Here is an 18314-nt window from a genome sequence, read left to right on the forward strand (position 1 = left end):
AAATCTGGCGAAGTCGATGGCATAGATCCCGTTGCCCCTTCACCGGATGAGAAACGGTTGGCAATACGTTTAAAAGAATTAGACCTGGAATTAAGTCGGCAACAATATCAGAGTCAGCTGCTAAACATCCGGGCACTTGAGCTTGAGACGTGGCGTGATGTCCGACTGAAAGAGCTGGAGGTCGAGTTAAAGACCCAAGTTCAGCGCCCTTTTCCAGAGACAAAGGATAATGTTATTCCAGGATCAGTAAGTGCCTCATCTGGTGCATCATCTCCTCTACCTGCAGCGTTGATTATGATTCACTTTTCTAACTTTAGTTAGTGTGTAATGTTGCTGTTTGAGCATAAACAACATCTGCAAAGTTACGACACTCAAAGTTCAAAGCAAAGGGAGATGCTTTTTACTTTAACAGAAATCACTTTTAAGGACTACAACAAACGGCTGGTAGGAACTACAACGAGCTTCTTCCCGGGTTGGTGACAACACAAAATGGTGGATAACATTGTATCTACTGTTTAATAAAAAATAAAATAATAAAAAAAACATACCACCCTGAACCATCCTGTGCATTCCGTGTTTGATATCCGTTCAGCACAATCTTTGTTTTTTAAACATTGTCAGGGTCTGAATCGTGCTCGAAATGGTTTGAAATTGACGCCATTGTTAATATTTGCATCTGAGTAGAGCTTGAGGTTATGAAGGGGCGGGACATTTCCCGAACACGTGCTAAGCACTGTCAATCACAACACACTGGGCCAGCTAACCAATCACAGCACATTTCGTATATTTCAGAAGGAGGGGCTTCATCGAAAATGACGCATTCAACCAGACTGGGGAGAGAGGGGCTGTAATAATGTAAAATATGTGAAAAATAATGCGTTTTTTGAACAATTAAGCATGAAAACGTATTCTAGTACACGCCAAAAACAAAATCAAGACTTTGTAAAAGGACCCCTTTAAAAACAGTAGGCCTATGTACTGTGCAGTATGCAATAAACAGCATGTCAGTGTGCAAATCAGAAACTTTAAGGGTTAAACTAAGCATTTTCAGTCTGGCATGGAAAGTGTCATATGGATGAGAGCAACTGCAGAGACTCGATGGCAACACACACTCGCTCAGTGATGGATGGATGTGTGCCCTGTGCAGCAGACGGCCTTACAAGGAGAACTGGACCTGTTTGAGCACAGGCACATCGATCCAGCATTGTCAGCGTGGAGTTATATCTCACCCTTAGATTTTTTTTATGTTTTTGAAAGAAGTCTCTTCTGCTCACCAATGCTGAATTAGTTTGAGCAGAAATACAGTAAAAATGGAAATATTATTACAATTTAAAACAGTTGTTTTATATGTAAATATATGTTAAAGTGTAATTTATATCCTGTGATCAAAGCTGAATTTTCAGCATCATTACATTAGTCTTCAGTGTCACATGATCCTTCAGAAATCATTCTAAATGTGGATTTGCTGCATTTCTGATTATTATCAATGTCGAAAACAGTGTGCTGCTTCATATTTTAATGGAAACCAGGATGCATTTTATTTTTCAGGATTCTTTGATGAATAGATGGTTCAAAAGAACAGCATTTATTTGGAATAGAATCTTTTGTAACATTATAAATGTCTTTAATCTTACTTTTGATCAATTGAATACATCCTTGCTGAATAAAAATCTTACTGCCTCTATATACTGCATACTGTATGTATGGTAATGTACTATATATGCATAAATATATATAAAACACAAAAACTGTTGTATGACCATTACAATTTGCTCACTTTTTTTCCGTTTTGAATTTGCAGTGAAATATGACCTAAAAGTCTTTTAATAAATGTGTATATCGTGCAAATATATTCATAAGCATGCACAATATGTGTTGGCACAGTGACTAAGAACTTGAGTGTAAATCCGTTCCTCTCCACTGTTTCTCACCATGGTGGGTTTACATTGTTGCCATGACGTTGACGAGACACCAACGGATTTCTCGTCTGTCTGAGCGCTGCGGTTTAACATTTACACTGAGGAGCAGAGAGTGATGTTCTCATTACACTCCTCACTGTATTTCACAACTCAGTCCGGAGACTTTTACAAGCCACTGGAAAATGGCACAATGTTTATGAGTTAGCGACAGGATCAAACAAAGACACCTAATATTTGAGATGACACTTTCCAAAATTTACCATGGTATTATCATACTATTTTGTACATGGGACCATAGTAAAACATGTTGTTTTGTATATGCACCAAGATAATGCTTTTTTTTTTTTCTAGCACTATGATAATATTTGTGATACTGTACCATGGTGTAAAATTATGATGATCATATAAAAGTATTGCTCTACAATTGCTGTACCAGTGCATGTTTTTTTGCACTGGTTTATACATGTTTCTATATGAGGTTCAGCAGGGTTGCCTCAAGAGCAGAACTGCAAATATAAGTGAGAGTGTCAAATTAGAGTGAATTCGAGAAGAGCGACAGACTGCAGCTAAAAAAAGAAAAGAAGAGGAAAGTGGAACATGCCGCAACACAGAGCGAACAAATTGCCCGTCACACAGTTGACGAACGTCTTCCCAGTCCCACACAGCCAATCAGCAGCAATTACAGCAGAAGAGTTTCCCAGCAAGTGAAAAAAAAAAAAAAAGCAGGTGAATGAAGAGACTGTCATTTCCTTCCAGTGCTGCAAATGCATTTGCCAAAACCTTATTGACACATGCATAAAAATATACGGCGCTGTCATAAAGAATTCTGCACAAATGACGTGTGGTCATTAAGATGACAATTATCATAAATAATGTGCTATTTCAGATTTATCTGCACACGACCCCATGCGAAAGGATAAAATTTGCAAGTGAATGCCTATGGCAAACTACATTTGCATTTCCACAAAGAAACAGGAGAATTTGCAAGGCAGCAACATAATTGTACAGGTTTTAGATAGGTTTAGGTATTAGTTCTCGGCTATACAGTAAAGTTCAAAAGATTTAGATTTTTAAAATAATAAATGAATAAATGTGACAAACAGAAAACAAAAGATTTCTATTTAAAATAAATGCTGTTCTTTTGAACTTTCTATTAATCGAAGTACAACTGTTTTCAACATTGATAATAATCACAAATGTTTCTTGAGCATCAAATCATCATATTAGAATGATTTCTGAAGGATCATGTGACACTGAAGACTGGTGTAATGATGCTGAAAATTCAGCTTTGATCACAGGAATAAATTACACTTTACCATATATTCACATAGAAAACAGCTGTTTTAAATTGTATTAATATTTCATAATATTACTGTTTTTGATCAAATAAATGCAGCATTCGTGAGCAGAAGAGACTTATTTTAAAACCATTAAAAATCTTACAGGCACTAAACTTTTGAACAAATCGTAATGAGTTATACACATACGCAAGATGAGGCAGTTAATATTATAACATTTTGAATTTATTATTATTATTGATAATTTATTACTTTTTTGAAAACAAAAGCACTGGACCATGACATCATATCCTGTTCCTTCTAAAATAACTCTGTATTAATTTTACATGCTTATTATCTATTGTGTCCACCTTTAACCCGCTGGTTAACCATGTCACTCATTCAATAACCCACTCAACAGTCTTTCACCAATCACAATTCAGTATGCAAATCAAGTCAAGAACGAAGACCAATCGCTGTTCAGTTTGCATGATGACATCGCTTCATTTTCAATGGTGAACATTCTAACAGTGTCAAAGGGACGGTTTCCTCATTTTCTTAAAAAGTATAAAGTTTACAAAACCCAACAAGCACACTTGAGACTGAAATCATCTAGAAAATAAAGTTTGAGAGGAGGAGTGTGTATACCTTTAGGGCTGAATTAAAATGGCAGAAGTTTAATACTGAGGAAAAGAGATTGAGAACAAACCCAAACCAGAATGTTTGCAGAGTGTAAACACTGTGAATCTCCACTATCTTTCATGCGGGGGCTTTTTTTGTTTTGTTCAGGAATGGAGACAAAGGCCCTCAGAAGCAGACAAAGCAGAAAAAGGCAGACCGATGCCCTTGAGGCGTCACTGAACACAAGCATCCGTGTTCTGGGGGTCTTTTGGCCTTAATGCATGGCATTGTGTTTCAGCTCTACTTGCTCAAGCTGTTAGTGGAGCTTCAAGACCCAAAGATTCATCCTAAGCGAATCATGACCTCTGTGTGACTCTAACTAGCCTGTCTGTAGCAGTCAATGAGTCGACACTTCTCCAGCTCCAGGGGCGGCCACACATTCATACCCATGTACAGTAAAGGCCTTTGAAGAGCCCGTTCCGCACACACACCAGAGGTGTTTTCCTGAAAGCATCGCTAGCCAACTATGGTTGCAAGTTCTGTCATTATCAGTATAGCTCAACGAGTCTGTGTTTCCAAAACCATCATTCTAACGAACATTCGCAAACAGCATCGCAAAGTTGTGCGGTTGAACGACAGATCTCGACCTGTGGTTAGAAACAGTTTCTTGTTTGCATTATGTGGACTTAATAAATCCTTATCTTGAGCAAAATTGTTGAGCAAGTAGTCTAATCTGTATCTTTTATTTAGAATACATACAAATGTCATTTACGTCGTTTAGTTTGTCAAGAGATTGAAAGTGTTTTTGAAGAGTGCGCATGTGTGAATGTGTTTTACTATGTTAAGAATGAGCCTATGATTGAATCTGGAAATAACAGAGAAAAAAATGAGAAAGTTTCCTCCGCCATGTCTGTACTATTAATTCGATTCAAATAGATTAATTAAAATCAGTTATTACTCAACTACGTGCGTGACATCATTAACCAATCAACGATTTATCGTACTATGGTGGTAAAGCAGCGAGTTACGTCGTCGTACGGGAAACTCACCCCAGGGCGGAAATTAATGGGGGCTTGGGGCAAAAATGGTGAAAAAAACCAAGATATGGTGGAAAAAAATCTCTGTAAAAGTTTTTTATATATTTATAAACAATATCACGCGAGCAAAAGTGCTCTTTTGCTGAATATCAGCAGCATTGATGCAAATGTGATATTGATTTTATACAGCAGTTCAATGAACAATAATTTAATAGGCTATTAGATGACTTGCACTTTAGACAAAATATTGTCGATATTGTCTATCTTCCTCTGTTTTGCCAACGAAAACAATAAGATCCAAACATTTTGAACGAATCATTTGACTGAATGATTCAATGACTAACTCTTTAATACAAGGATTTAAGCGGTTTTAGTATCAATCCATTTCAGCCAAAGGACGAAGATTGAATGGTGTTTTTGTTTTCGGTCGTGATTGTAACAATAGTTCTGATTAAAGAGATAGAATGTGTTTATAATGCGACTATTGAGAGAGAAATATGAGGTAACATTGTAAATGTAACAGAGATAAAGTAATTGCAATCACATTGCATATAATGTTTTTGTCTCTTTTTATTCCTTTAACGGTTTCTTTGAAACGAGCCTGTGAACTGCAAAGGCCGCCTCTGCGCTTGTAAACACGGGCTGTGTGAGAATGTGCGTAGGACTTCTATCTTTTAAGTTGGGTGATTCTGACCCCGCTTGGGTGATTAGGAACATTTACATCACTGATTCTCCTCTTGGCTGATCATCAAATGCTCATTCAGACATCAGTGCCTGTTTAGAGGACATGAACTTACACTACAGAAAGAGAAACTTTGAGGCTCGCTTTACAAAGGGTGTTACAGACAAACTAGGTTTGCTCTGATGGAGTATGTAGTTACTAGGGTGTTACTATGCAGTCGCTATTGTGTTCTGGGTGGTTGCTATGGTGCTCAGAGTGTTGTAGGGTTGACAGGGCGTTCCTATGCAGTTGCTATGGTGTTCCGGGCAGTTGTTATGGTGCTCAAAGTGGTTTATTGGCTTGTTCTTGGTCTTTGCTACAGTAGATTGTTTTGGTAGTTGCTAGGGCGTTTCTATGCAGTTGTTCTGGTGTTCTAGTTGGTTGCTATGATGCGCAAAGTCTTGTAGAGTTGCTAGGGCGAGTCAAAGTGTAAAACTGGTTTATTGGTTTGTTCTTGGTCTTTGCTACAGTAGATTGTTTTGGTAGTTGCTAGGGCGTTTCCATGCAGTTGTTATGGTGTTCTAGTTGGTTGCTATGATGCTCAGAGTTTTGTAGAATTGCTAGGGCACTTTTATGCAGTTGCTACATTGTTCAAAGTGGTTTCTAAGCTGTTTCTAGGATGTTCTTGATCTTTGCTGCAGTAGAATGCTGTAAGTAGTTGCTAGGGTGTATCTAAGCAGTTGCTATGGTGTTCAAAGTGGTTTCCAGACTGTTGCTAGGATGCTCTTAGTGTTTTTTTTAGTGTTGTAGGTAGTTGCTAGGGAGTTTCTATGCAGTTGCTAGGATGCTCTTGGTGTTTGCTAGAATGCTGTAGTTAATAGGGCATTTCTATACAGTTGCTATAGTGTTCTGGGTGGTTGCTACGATTGTTAAAGTGATTTCCAGGCTGTTGCTAGGATGCTATTAGTGCTTACTAGAGTGTTGTAGGTAGTTGCTAGGGCGTTTCTATGCAGTTGTCATGGTGCTCTGGGTGTTTTCTAGGCTGTTGTCATGGTGCTCTGGGTGTTTTCTAGGCTGTTGTCATGGTGCTCTGGGTGTTTTCTAAGCTGTTGCTAGGTAGCATTTTTTTTAGTGTTCACTGCAGAGTTGCTAATCAGTTCCTTAGGTGTTACTAAACAGTTGCTAAGGTGCTCTAGATGGTTGCTAGAGTGTTGCTAGCTAGCTAGCTCGACAGCTGGGTTGTTTTGTCACTGGAAACAGGAGAAAAGGTATATTTTAACATTGTGAATTCATCCTGTATCTAAAAAACAAAACAAAAAATCAAATAAATCTTCAAACATGATATATTCTTTCAGGTCTAAATTAATTTCTATTAATGCTTAAAATGTAGTGTGACCGCCCCTATCGCATTACAGTTAACCAGTTGATAACGTTTGGCTAGTTAGAGGGATGGGTTGGTCAGAACTGGTCGACTCTGGATGGGTTGGGAAACAAAACTGAGTGATGCACACAGTACGACAATGAACAACGTCACAAAATCACAGATAAAACATCGTCTTTCCCATTGTGACTTGGGTTCAGCTCCTCCCACGTCTTGCAGAAGGAGAGTAGCACCATATTCAGAAGAATCATGGTATAAACTAGTATCTTTAAACCCTGATCTGGAAGCAAACAGTCTCTTTGGAGCTTGATGTAGTGTAAAATAATCCTTCAATTTGTCAAAATCTGCTTGGATCTTGGCAGGTATCTCCTCAGAGTGTAAAAAAAGTGTTCTTTAACACTTCTTGTTTCAATGCAGACAGTTGATAAATCCAACAAAAGTGTTCTCGGCTGATATAAGAATGTGTTTAGTGCAATATTTGAGTGATTCGCCCTGGTCGTTGGCTCTGATTCAGTAGTTATTTCCTCTGAGAATGTAGTTGCTCCTTCCAGGCGGTGCATAATGTGACGGGACGTGTCCCAGCGTTTATCAGTTGTCACCACGCCGTCCAGGACGGAAGAGGACAACTGTACTGTCTTTGTCAATCCATCTCCAGCTCCATGAGTTTGTTGCGAGAGCGTGGAGTCGCTGTAGCTGTTTTACAGCAGCAGTGAGCACAGACCAGGCCCAGGACCAGAGAGAAGACACCCACAGTTACTGAAGCACAGATCCCATACAGCAAAGGCAGCTTCATCGAGTCCCACACTGAATATATGCACATGGACACAAAGTAGTTAGTGTGCATTCATAAAGAATAATGATTAAAAACAAGACGAATTAGTTATGATTTAAACAGCTTTAAAGCTAAATACAAGATTTAATATAATTTATAATCATTTAAATGTTTGCATGCATGCATCAATGCTTGCATAAATAAATATTTAAATAACGCTTTTGTATGCGCATAAAGAATATGTCATAAAAGCATGATATCAGATCTTTGATAGATGTGATGTTTTGCTTCATAAGCCTGGGAAAAAGTCATATGGACTAAAGATATTTATGGTGTTTTTGGGCCTTTTTGGCGCTGAGAGATTCACTATGAATTGTTGTACGGAAAAGAGTTGTGTGAACAATTTAAAATGTTTCTCCTATTTATCTTCTAGGTTTTTTTAAGACTTCCTGAAGCCTAAAAGGATGACAATTAACCTTTTTTCCTTGGACAATTCCTCTACCAAGCAAATGCACAAGCTGTTTTAATATTACACATGCATGCTCCAACATGCATTGATACGTTTTGGATGAATGTAGTATTGTCATGGGAGTGTGTGTCAAATGCTGGCAGCCTCCCATTAGAGTATAAAAACCTGTTAAACTTGCATGAGTGTTACATTAGCAATTCTGTGCTCTCCTCTGTTGCTCATCCTAGAATTTGTTCAGTCCACTTACATGCGAACTTCACGTTGAGGAACACTCTCTGTGAGGAGACGTCCGGCGCTTTGCTCCAGATCCCGGTGGCGGGTGAGCGGATCCAGGGTGTGACGGTGCAGTGATAGTCTCCGACGTCACTGTCCTGTGTGCTGTGGACGTTCATGGCGAATATTCTGTGTCCCAGGCGCTCCAGGCTGCAGTCGCTGCTGTCGTTGCGAGGGGTTTTGCGCACGACGCCCCAGCGGTCCATACTGGCTAACAGGGTCTGGCTGCTGGAACCCCTCAGACGACTCAGGAACCACTTCATCTCGTATGCTACATCATCTGATGGGGAAGAAATCACAGAATTATCATTAATATGCACTGCAAAATAAACCAGGAAGCTATGCGAGGGCGTTTTACCACGGCATTTGGTGATTGGTGAAAAATGTATTTCCCCCTTTCCCTCCCTTTTGTTCCAAATCAGATAAAATCAGGATGACAGTGAAGGATAAACAATGGAAGTGAATGGTGCCCATCAGCGTTAAACCACAATACGTAAACAAGATGTAGATGTAAACAATATGAGAGTTAACACGATTTTACATTGCTTACTAAGTTATATCCAATTTTACAACAATATTGCCATGACAACAGAATACTTTAAACCCTAAATTGACTAAGTATTGTGATTTAAAAAGTAGATTTAAATATGTGTAAATAAACATATTTCAAAAAATGTTTATTTCAACTTTTTTTTTTAATTGCATAAATTAATGCATTTTTTAAAATATGTTAATAAAATCATTTAAAAAAAATGTATAAACAAATGCATTTAAAAAATGGCATAAATGCATGCATTTACAAAAATGCAAGAATAAATGCGTTTAAAGAATGCATGCATGCATGCATAAAGCAGCTTAACTTGTGTAAAACCTGGATTATACTTTTAAGAGGTGTTCATCCTCTGCTCAGTGTGCAGAGAGTAGTGCTTAGAGACCCTGTGAATTTAGTTACAGAGCTCCATTGAATTACAAATTCTGGCATGTTTTTTTCCCTCTCAAAATAAAACAATAACCTTGTGCCATAAGAAGATATTAAGTTTCTAATCTACCTCAATGTGGAGCATAAAAATCTGAGAAAAAAAATGCCTCTGGAATAAAAAATACTACCAACAAGGACATATTTTTAGGACTCCAAATCTCAAAAAATCCTTTCCTTTGAGATGGCTTTATTTAATGATCTTCCACTACGTTTTCTAGCATAGCTTATTATTATGGAGGTCGTGCCAAGATCTCATCAAATTGCAAATCTTTCGGCTCCATTTCTAGCAAAAGTCTTTTCCCCTCACTAACACATACTGGTTCAAAGAACACAAGATCAATTAGAAGATGTGGCATGTCCCATAAAAATAACGCTTTCCATCTCCCGTCACTGGAATGGCAATGAAATGCACATCTATGCACAGATGTGGCTGGCGCTGTTGAGAGAAAGAGTGAAAGCGACGACTATAAAGCCATGATGGTCCCAAACTAGCAATTAGACTGACTGTATGACGGCCCACTGCTGTCAAACCCACGCACTGACTCAAAGACCTGAGCAGCGGTGTCCTTTACAAAGGCCCCCTCTCCAGTATTATACAGATGAGGAAGACAAAGTGGGGAAGAGGAGGAGAAAAACAGAGAAAATAAGAAAAATTAAAAAATTACCAAACCATTACAGGACATTAACCTAGAAGAAAATGTTATCACTCTTTCTTTATAGCTCAGGAAACTTGTATGTAATTTTACAACAATTTGCTATAACAATACCCTAAAACTACAATAAATCTTTAAAGCTAATATAATACACAAGTTGTAAAGGAATAATTAATATAAATGCACTACAGATAAATAAAATGCATAAATAAACAAATAAAATGATAAAATAAATGCATGCATAAATAAATAATTGCACAAGTGAGATAATGACTGAGTGAGTGAACGACTGAATGAGTGAGTGAACGACAGTGTAATTGAGTGAGTGGCTGAGTGAGTGACTGAATAAGTGAGTGAGTAAATGACTGACTGACTGAGTGAGTGAGTGAGTGAGTGAGTGAGTGAGTGAGTGAGTGAGTGAGTGAGTGAGTGAGTGAGTGATTGAGTGAGTGAGTAAATGAGTAAGTAAATGAGTGAGTGAGTGAGTGAGTGAGTGAGTACATGACTGAGTGAGTGAGTAAATGAGTGAGTAAATGACTGACTGAGTGAGTAAATGACTGAGTGAGTGAGTGATTGAGTGAGTGAGTGAGTAAGTAATGAGTGAGTAAATGAGTGAGTAAATGACTGACTGAGTGAGTAAACGACTGAGTGAGTGAGTGATTGAGTGAGTGAGTAAATGAGTGAGTGAGTGAGTAAATGAGTGAGTGAGTGAGTGATTGAGTGAGTGAGTGAGTAAATGACTGAGTGAGTGAGTGAATGAGTGAGTGAGTGAGTAAATGAGTGAGTGAGTGAGTGAGTGAGTGAGTGAGTAAATGACTGAGTGAGTGAGCGAGTGAATAAATGACAGTGAGTGAGTAAATGACTGACTGAGTGAGTGAGTAAATGAGTGAGTGAGTAAATGACTGAGTGAGTGAGTGAGTGAGTAAATGACTGAGTGAGTGAGTGAGTGAGTAAATGACTGAGTGAGTGAGTGAGTGAGTGAGTGAGTGAGTAAATGACTGACTGAGTGAGTGAGTAAATGAGTGAGTGAGTAAATGACTGAGTGAGTGAGTGAGTGAGTGAGTGAGTGAGTAAATGACTGAGTGAGTGAGTGAGTAAGTAAATGACTGACTGACTGAGTAAGTCAATAACTGATAAATTAAGAAGACAGAGCAATAAAATGAATGTGAGCACATTGTTGAGGACGAGATGCATGTGAGATTACTGGAGTCTTTTGTTCAGGAGAAACATCTGAGAAGTAGGAGACTCTCCATTTAATCTCAATACCGTCTATGAGAAACAACTTAAGAGTTATTAAAGATCTCATTGGTGATTTTTTTTTTAATCCTCTGATGAACATATAAAGATGTACAGAGAACCAAAGTGCACTGACCTGGAGCGCAATATATTTGAGTCATATTCGATATCCTGCTAATTACAGTTATTCTGTGGATTCGTCAGAGGATTGTGGGTAATGCGGTTAATTATAAGCCCAGCGCTCATGTTTGACCAGGATGCTATTGTGCTATTGTGTAATCCTTGGACGCCAAACTGTCTCATTTATAGCGATGACTGTTTGAGGGTGATGTGAATGTTAAAATGAAAAAAATATCTTGTTGCTATATAATTTCACCGTCCTTCGATGTACATCTGTGGTAATCACCGTTTTACTGTCCAGCAAGTGAAAATCATAAATCCGACAGGGTTTTGTTCGAGTATGAGCACTAGTAACAGTGATGCTCACCTTAGCAAACACATTTTTGAGGACTGATGTGCATTAATCGTTGGACGATGAACTCTTCCAGAAATGGCCAGGTTTAATCTTCATGACGTCTCGAGTCATTCCCTTGCGTTTGAGATAGCGAGACGCTCTCAAGCAGAAATGCTAAGGCTCCATTATCCCTCCTACGATCTCCATCCCGTGTCTATCCTGAACTAATGTGTTTGGAACTTGACTTAGAATAATGAGGAAAGGGTCAGCGGTTGGAGTGCAGTTGATAGAGTTTGTGGGAAAGGAGCGGACGAGGTCACAGCAAGGCATTGTGGGATATGAGCTGACGAACACACGCACACATCTGGCCTGAGGGACTCATGAATAGCGAAAAGCCATTCAATTTAATGTGCTCAACCCAAATGATTTGCACAGGGGTCACAGATTTTTGTGAGTCCTCTAAATGCACATGACAGACCTCCGAATGTTAAGGCCTATTCAAACACATTTTCGCTGAGACAAAATTCTAAAGTTAACAAAATTAATAATGTTCATTATTACTTGTCTTTTTCTTTTTTTATTATTCATAGATTGTTTCTCATTTTCTTTCACTGAAAAATGTACTAACAAGTAAGATATAAATAAAATTAAAAGTAAAATATAAAATGAATTAAGAGTAAATACAAATATTAAAAAAACAAAATGTAAAGTATAGAAAATATGTTATATATATATATATATATATATATTATTATTTTTTTTTTTTTAACAATTGAGTAAAAAAATGAAAAAAGACGCCTGAAAAATAAATAAATGCAGAATTTCCTAATTACTTTCTTTTACTTTAATAGTTAAATCCTAATCAACAAATGAAATATCTTAAAATATTAAAAACTAAAAATATGAAATAATTTTTTATTTAATATAAAAAATTATTTCATATTTTTAGTTTTTAATATTTTAAGATATTTCATTTCATTTCATATTTCATTACTCATTTTGACAATGAGTAACAATGTACTGAAAAATAAATACAGACTTTCATAATCCTTTTCTTATTTAAAATCTGATGAACAGATAAAAAAATGAAAAAATAAAACACACACGCTTAAAATATATCAATTTATGAGTAAAAAAATGTCACTGAGAAGTAAATACGGAATTTCATAATTACTTTAAAAATTATAATTGTTTCTTAATATTTAAAACCTGACGATCATGTTCACCAGCATGATCTGAGATGCTCCAAAGCGCATCTTGAGCTTCAATGGAAGCAGGAAAATCCGACCGACTGCAAATTTGCATCCCAGATTTTCAATGTGGTCTCAGACATTTGAACCCACAGTATATCATCATAAGCACGCGTGGAGGAAGGAGCAAAGGCACGTCACGCTGATGGAGACACAGACGGAGGACTAGGACCTGCTCTTTTCTGGGACAGCAGCAAAGATGGTTATGAAGAGCCACCGCCGAGGGGAAGTACATGCTGTTCATCCCCTGAGATTACAGTGTTACTGACGCGGCAAGACTTTGGCCTTAGGAGAAAATAAAGCAGCAGAGAATGAGAGCTATTAGAGGAATGATAGATTCCAACGAGTTAAAGCATCCTTACAGATAAAACAACATGGCAACACGCGCATAGGAAAGAAAACTCATAAAAGACAGGAGATCTCATTTGGTCCTTGTGAGTGTTGTTATTGCTAACTAAAATCCATTAAAAATTTAAAACCATTAAAAATTGTTTTCATTAACTGAAATAAAGAGTGAAAAAAACAATTATAAGTATTCAATGAAAAACTGAAAACTTAAACGTAATTGAAAATTAGAACGGTCGCCTTGGCAACTAGTAGAAGTACTAAAATGACAAAAACAGAAATAAATATAAATGAAATCTAAATAAATATTTAAAAACAATTACAAAACCTTATAAGAATGACAAAGCACATACCGATTACAAAAACTTAAACTGAAAATATAAAAATAAAAGCTAATTATAAAGTATAAATAAATACGATAATATTGTATAAATAAATCTGAAATAACATTAAAAGATTAATGAAATTAAATAAAGTTCACACGACTTCGGATGTGCGCGCTCAGAAAACCACACATCAGAAGTTTAGACTGAAATGGCTTTAAGACGCATGCAGATTTAAACTTTCATGATGATGAAGAACTGTAATGTCACGTGTGCGCAATACAGATGATAAATAAAAAACAAACACGTTTAGTTTGTTGTTGCCGGAGTGTCGGAGGCACGAGCTGTAAAGGCTCCGCCCTCTTCTAGAAAGGGGGCGGAGCAGCAGCTCATTTGCATTTAAAGATACACACATGAAAACACCAGGTTTTTCCTTCCACCCAGGGGAATTTACAGCATGATCTGTGGGGATGCTGGAACTTTGCAGACACATTCTGGGAACAACTGACACATATTACATCTCGACAAAGCATTTTTACGCTATTAATCCATAATATATGAGGATGATGTCTTGATCTTCACGCAGTGTGACATGTTAGTGCATGCTGAAAAACACACACTGGGTGACCCAGTTTCACATGACATCAGTTAATGAAGTCTTTTTCCCAACATTAAACATTCATTTCCACGTTAGTAACTGCCATTAAGAACAAGCGCAGACACGTCCGGACACGATTCCAGTTACATCCTGATTAAAATCAATTATTGCCTCATTTCGAACAACATTTAACCTTTAACAGGTTACAAATATTTCCAGAAAAAACGTCATCATGAAATATGATTTTTTTTCATAATCATATTCCAGTTTAATGAATGTGACTGCAAGAGTCGAAATCTTTGAGTCATCCAACATGTTTTTTTTCCATTGTTTTGTGTTAGTCGCACACACATCTTTAAGAAACTATTAGACTTTTACTTTAATTATATAACATTTTTTTTTTTTTTTTTTTACATTTCAAATAGCAAGCTGACTTAAGTAAATATAAAAGTCTCAAGTCTCTCACAATAAAACGTGAACATATAAAACAAATCTGAAACAACTACTGAAAAAAGGGATTACAAACTGAACACCTCTATATAATTACATGTAAATGATATTGTGCAGCCAGTCGATTATTATTGCAAAATAAATGCTGACTGTTTAACATGATGTACTTCAATAACTAAATCTACTACTAACTACTAAACTACTAAAAATGACAATAACAGACAATCAATTCATTAAATATTTAAACGAGAAATCAAAAAAATCTAAACTAATTCAAAATATAAATATAAAAGTATCTCATATATATTAAAACTGTAAATTATAATAAATAATAATAAATTAAAGTACATGATGTTGTCCATCTAGTTTAATTGTTCACTTTGTTCATTATAAAAACACATTAAACATATTGTGGTTATAAGAGGTTGTGACTGTGACACAAAACAACAATAAGAAAACAAAATAGTTAATGGAGAATGTAAACCTGTAAGATATTCTCTTTTCCTTTCACAGCACTCATGAGCCAAAATCTCTTTGTGCTAACCTCGCTTGAGCAAATTAACTAACAATGTGAACATTCTTTCATTGTGCAATGATGCATCAAATCGTGTGACGGTAAACACACCTTAAGGAAGTAAAATACGGAAAAGGGTGATAAATCAACAGTAAAGTAATCACGCGTGTCATATGACTCAAAACCGCTTGATCTTTAGGCTTTGTGAATAAAACCGAATAAAGTGAGGATTGTGCTGTAGAAACTCCTGCTCGATGTCAACAAACCGGTTTGAACGTGCAGAGCTCAAACAGAGATCTAGTTTCTCATGTCTAGTGCTTGTTTTTGATCCAAATGCAACATGCAAACACAAGCACATCTGCAGAAACTTCATCGGGGTCTCGCTGTGAAGCTGCTGATTTTGGCCGGTGTGTGTGGAGCGTCTCAGGAACAGGGTTTGCATGATCTTTCTCAGCTGTGCCGAAGCGTCTGATAGTGTTTAATGAGCAGCGCAAGCCTGATAACAGCATCAGCATGAGCCAAGCTTGGAAAAATAACTGGAATGTGGCATGAGATGAATAGATTTGAACTTGAAAACTACTGTGATGTCTTGTCAATTTACTGTTTTCACTGTAATGCTTCCTTTTTAAATGGAAGCCACGGAATTAAGAATAAAAAACGTAATTGCGACTTTTTATCTTACAATTCAGAGCAACTGTTTCAATTCTCACAATTCTGAGAAAAAAAGCTAGAATTGCGAGTTTATTTCTCACAATTGCGAGAAATAAAGTCAGAACTGTGAGATAATAAGTAGCCATTACCTTTTTTACTTTTTATTCCGTGGCAGAATCAAGCTTCCATAGTTTACCATCAGTAAATGCATGAAACGTCAATGATATATATATATATATATATATATATATATATATATATATATATATATATATATACAGTAGAAGAAAAGGTGAAAATTGAACTTATAGTTTTGAAGGTCTGAGAAACCATATATGCCTTTAATAATGTATTTTTATAAAGATCTTTGCTAGATAAAGAGCTAACACTATCCTGCATAAATCACCGCTGTTTTCCAAATAAAATATATCAAAATCTACAAAACAAGATCAATTTAATTGAGCAACAAAACTGCATTAGATATAAATATATATTAAATTATGTTTATTTTCTTACGTTTAAAACATGAATCTAACAAGATTTAGTTCATGCTTAAAACTCTTCACTTTCAAGTAATTCAACTGAGATTTATTTTACACTTGCAGTGTAAAGTACTTCATAATGAGCATTAATCTGTGTTGTTGTGTGTTCAGTTGCGTATGTGCACTCGCCTGTGTTGGGAGACGTGCCGCTCACACTGACGTCACACACCATCTTAACAGTTTCCCAGGGGAAAACACTCGTTGTGTCTGAACTGATGGACACATCAAACGTGGGACCTTTAAAACAGGACAAAAATAGCATCATTCCAGACTTATAAGATTGACATATTAAAGCATACTGCATATTGAACATTTTATATATATATATATATATATATATATATATATATATATATATATATATATATATATATATATATATATATATATATATATATATATATATATATATACAGTGTATTACACAAATACATAAATATTGCGACATATTATTACAAAAATAACATTACATGAATATATAGTAAAATGTAATTTATTCCTGTGATCAAAGCTGAATTTTCAGCATCATTACAGTCTTCAGTGTCACATGATCCTTCAGAAATTATTCTAATATGATGATTTGATGCTCAAGAAACATTTATGATTATTATCAATGTTGAAAACAGTTGTGCGGCTTCATATTTTTGTGGAAACTGTGATACATTTTTAATTCTAAGATACTTTGATGAATAGAAAGTTAAAAACAGCAGCATTTTTTGGAATATAATATTTTGCAACATTATAAATGTCTTAGTTTATAGACTTATAAACTAATAGACTTTAGTTTAGGGTCCAGTTCTCACTATTAACTAGTTGCTTATAAGCATGCATATTACTATTATATTGGCTGTTTATTAGTACTTACGAAGCACATATTAATGCCTTATTCTGCATGACCATTTTCTACATCCCTTAACTTAATATCTTACTAACTATTAATAAGCAGTAATTAGGAGTTTATTGAGGAAAAAGTCATAGTTAATTGTGAGAATTGAAACCTATTCTAAAGTGTGACCTTATTAGACTGTTTAACTAATGTTAACTAATGAAACCTTATTGTAAAGTGTTACCGTGATTTGGACGTTTTCATGAATATGCCTTTGTACAAGTATTGTGCATTGCTCATGTTACCTAACGTAGTTAACTAATGTTAACTAATGAAACCTTATTGTAAAGTGCTACTGTAATTTGGACATGTTTTCACGAGATTCATATTCTCTACCTTTGTGTTCGAAAGCGATCTTAAGCTTATTGGATACTCCTTTGGCCATCTCGACCCAGTCTTCCCCGGCCTGTTTCGTCCAGGCTTTCATTTCACACGAGTAGAAGCCGCGATCGGTCTCCTGCACCGCTTGGATACGAAACTGAAACTCCCTCTTCCCGGTCTTCACCAGCATCAGGCCGTCCCGTTGGCCCGGCTCGCCCCAGTCCTCCAGCTGAAGAACCGTTTCCGGGCCCAGCGAGGCCAGTTTGCGGCTGGGAGACCTGTCGTCCTTCTCGGACAGGACGAGGATGGAAAAGGAGGTTCCCGGCGGGAGGTTTTGCACATTGGCCTGGCAGCTCATCTCAAACGTGGAGCCAGTAGCCGTAGCTTCACGGAGACGACGGGCTACGGCACCGAGAACAGGACCTGCGCGAGACCAACACAACAGATCTCATTATTAATATCTCAACTGTTCCTCCAAGGCAGGAATGAGATTACATGGAGATTTTAATGTCTACACATGAGGTTTCTCTCCTTCAACTGTTCATATTCGCTTAGATGCAAAGAGATCTCAATATGAACTCAAACATTCTCATCAAAAGAGCTGAGCTGCTCTCCAGATTGCTACAAGCACTAAAACAATACAATGCAAATGATACACCAAGCGTAATAAAATTAAAATAAATATTTTTTATTAAATAATAA

At 36.6% G+C, this 18314-nt stretch overlaps 1 protein-coding gene across 1 annotated transcript in view; it reads right to left on the minus strand.

Moving 5' to 3' along the window:
• Positions 1-3424: 3424 nt before the first annotated feature.
• ptgfrnb (prostaglandin F2 receptor inhibitor b) overlaps positions 3425-18314 on the minus strand; it is a 44213-nt gene continuing 29323 nt past the window's right edge. Inside the window, exons 6-9 of the mRNA XM_084092076.1 lie at positions 17628-18035; positions 16535-16642; positions 8385-8690; positions 3425-7700 (exon numbers count right to left, since the gene is read on the minus strand). Coding sequence (XP_083948202.1) covers positions 7537-7700; positions 8385-8690; positions 16535-16642; positions 17628-18035 — 986 coding nt within the window. The 3' untranslated portion in view covers positions 3425-7536. The remainder of the gene's footprint in view (positions 7701-8384; positions 8691-16534; positions 16643-17627; positions 18036-18314) is intronic.

The sequence above is a fragment of the Abramis brama genome (assembly GCF_963993115.1).
Source record: "Abramis brama genome assembly, chromosome: 2".
NCBI lineage: Eukaryota > Metazoa > Chordata > Actinopteri > Cypriniformes > Leuciscidae > Abramis > Abramis brama.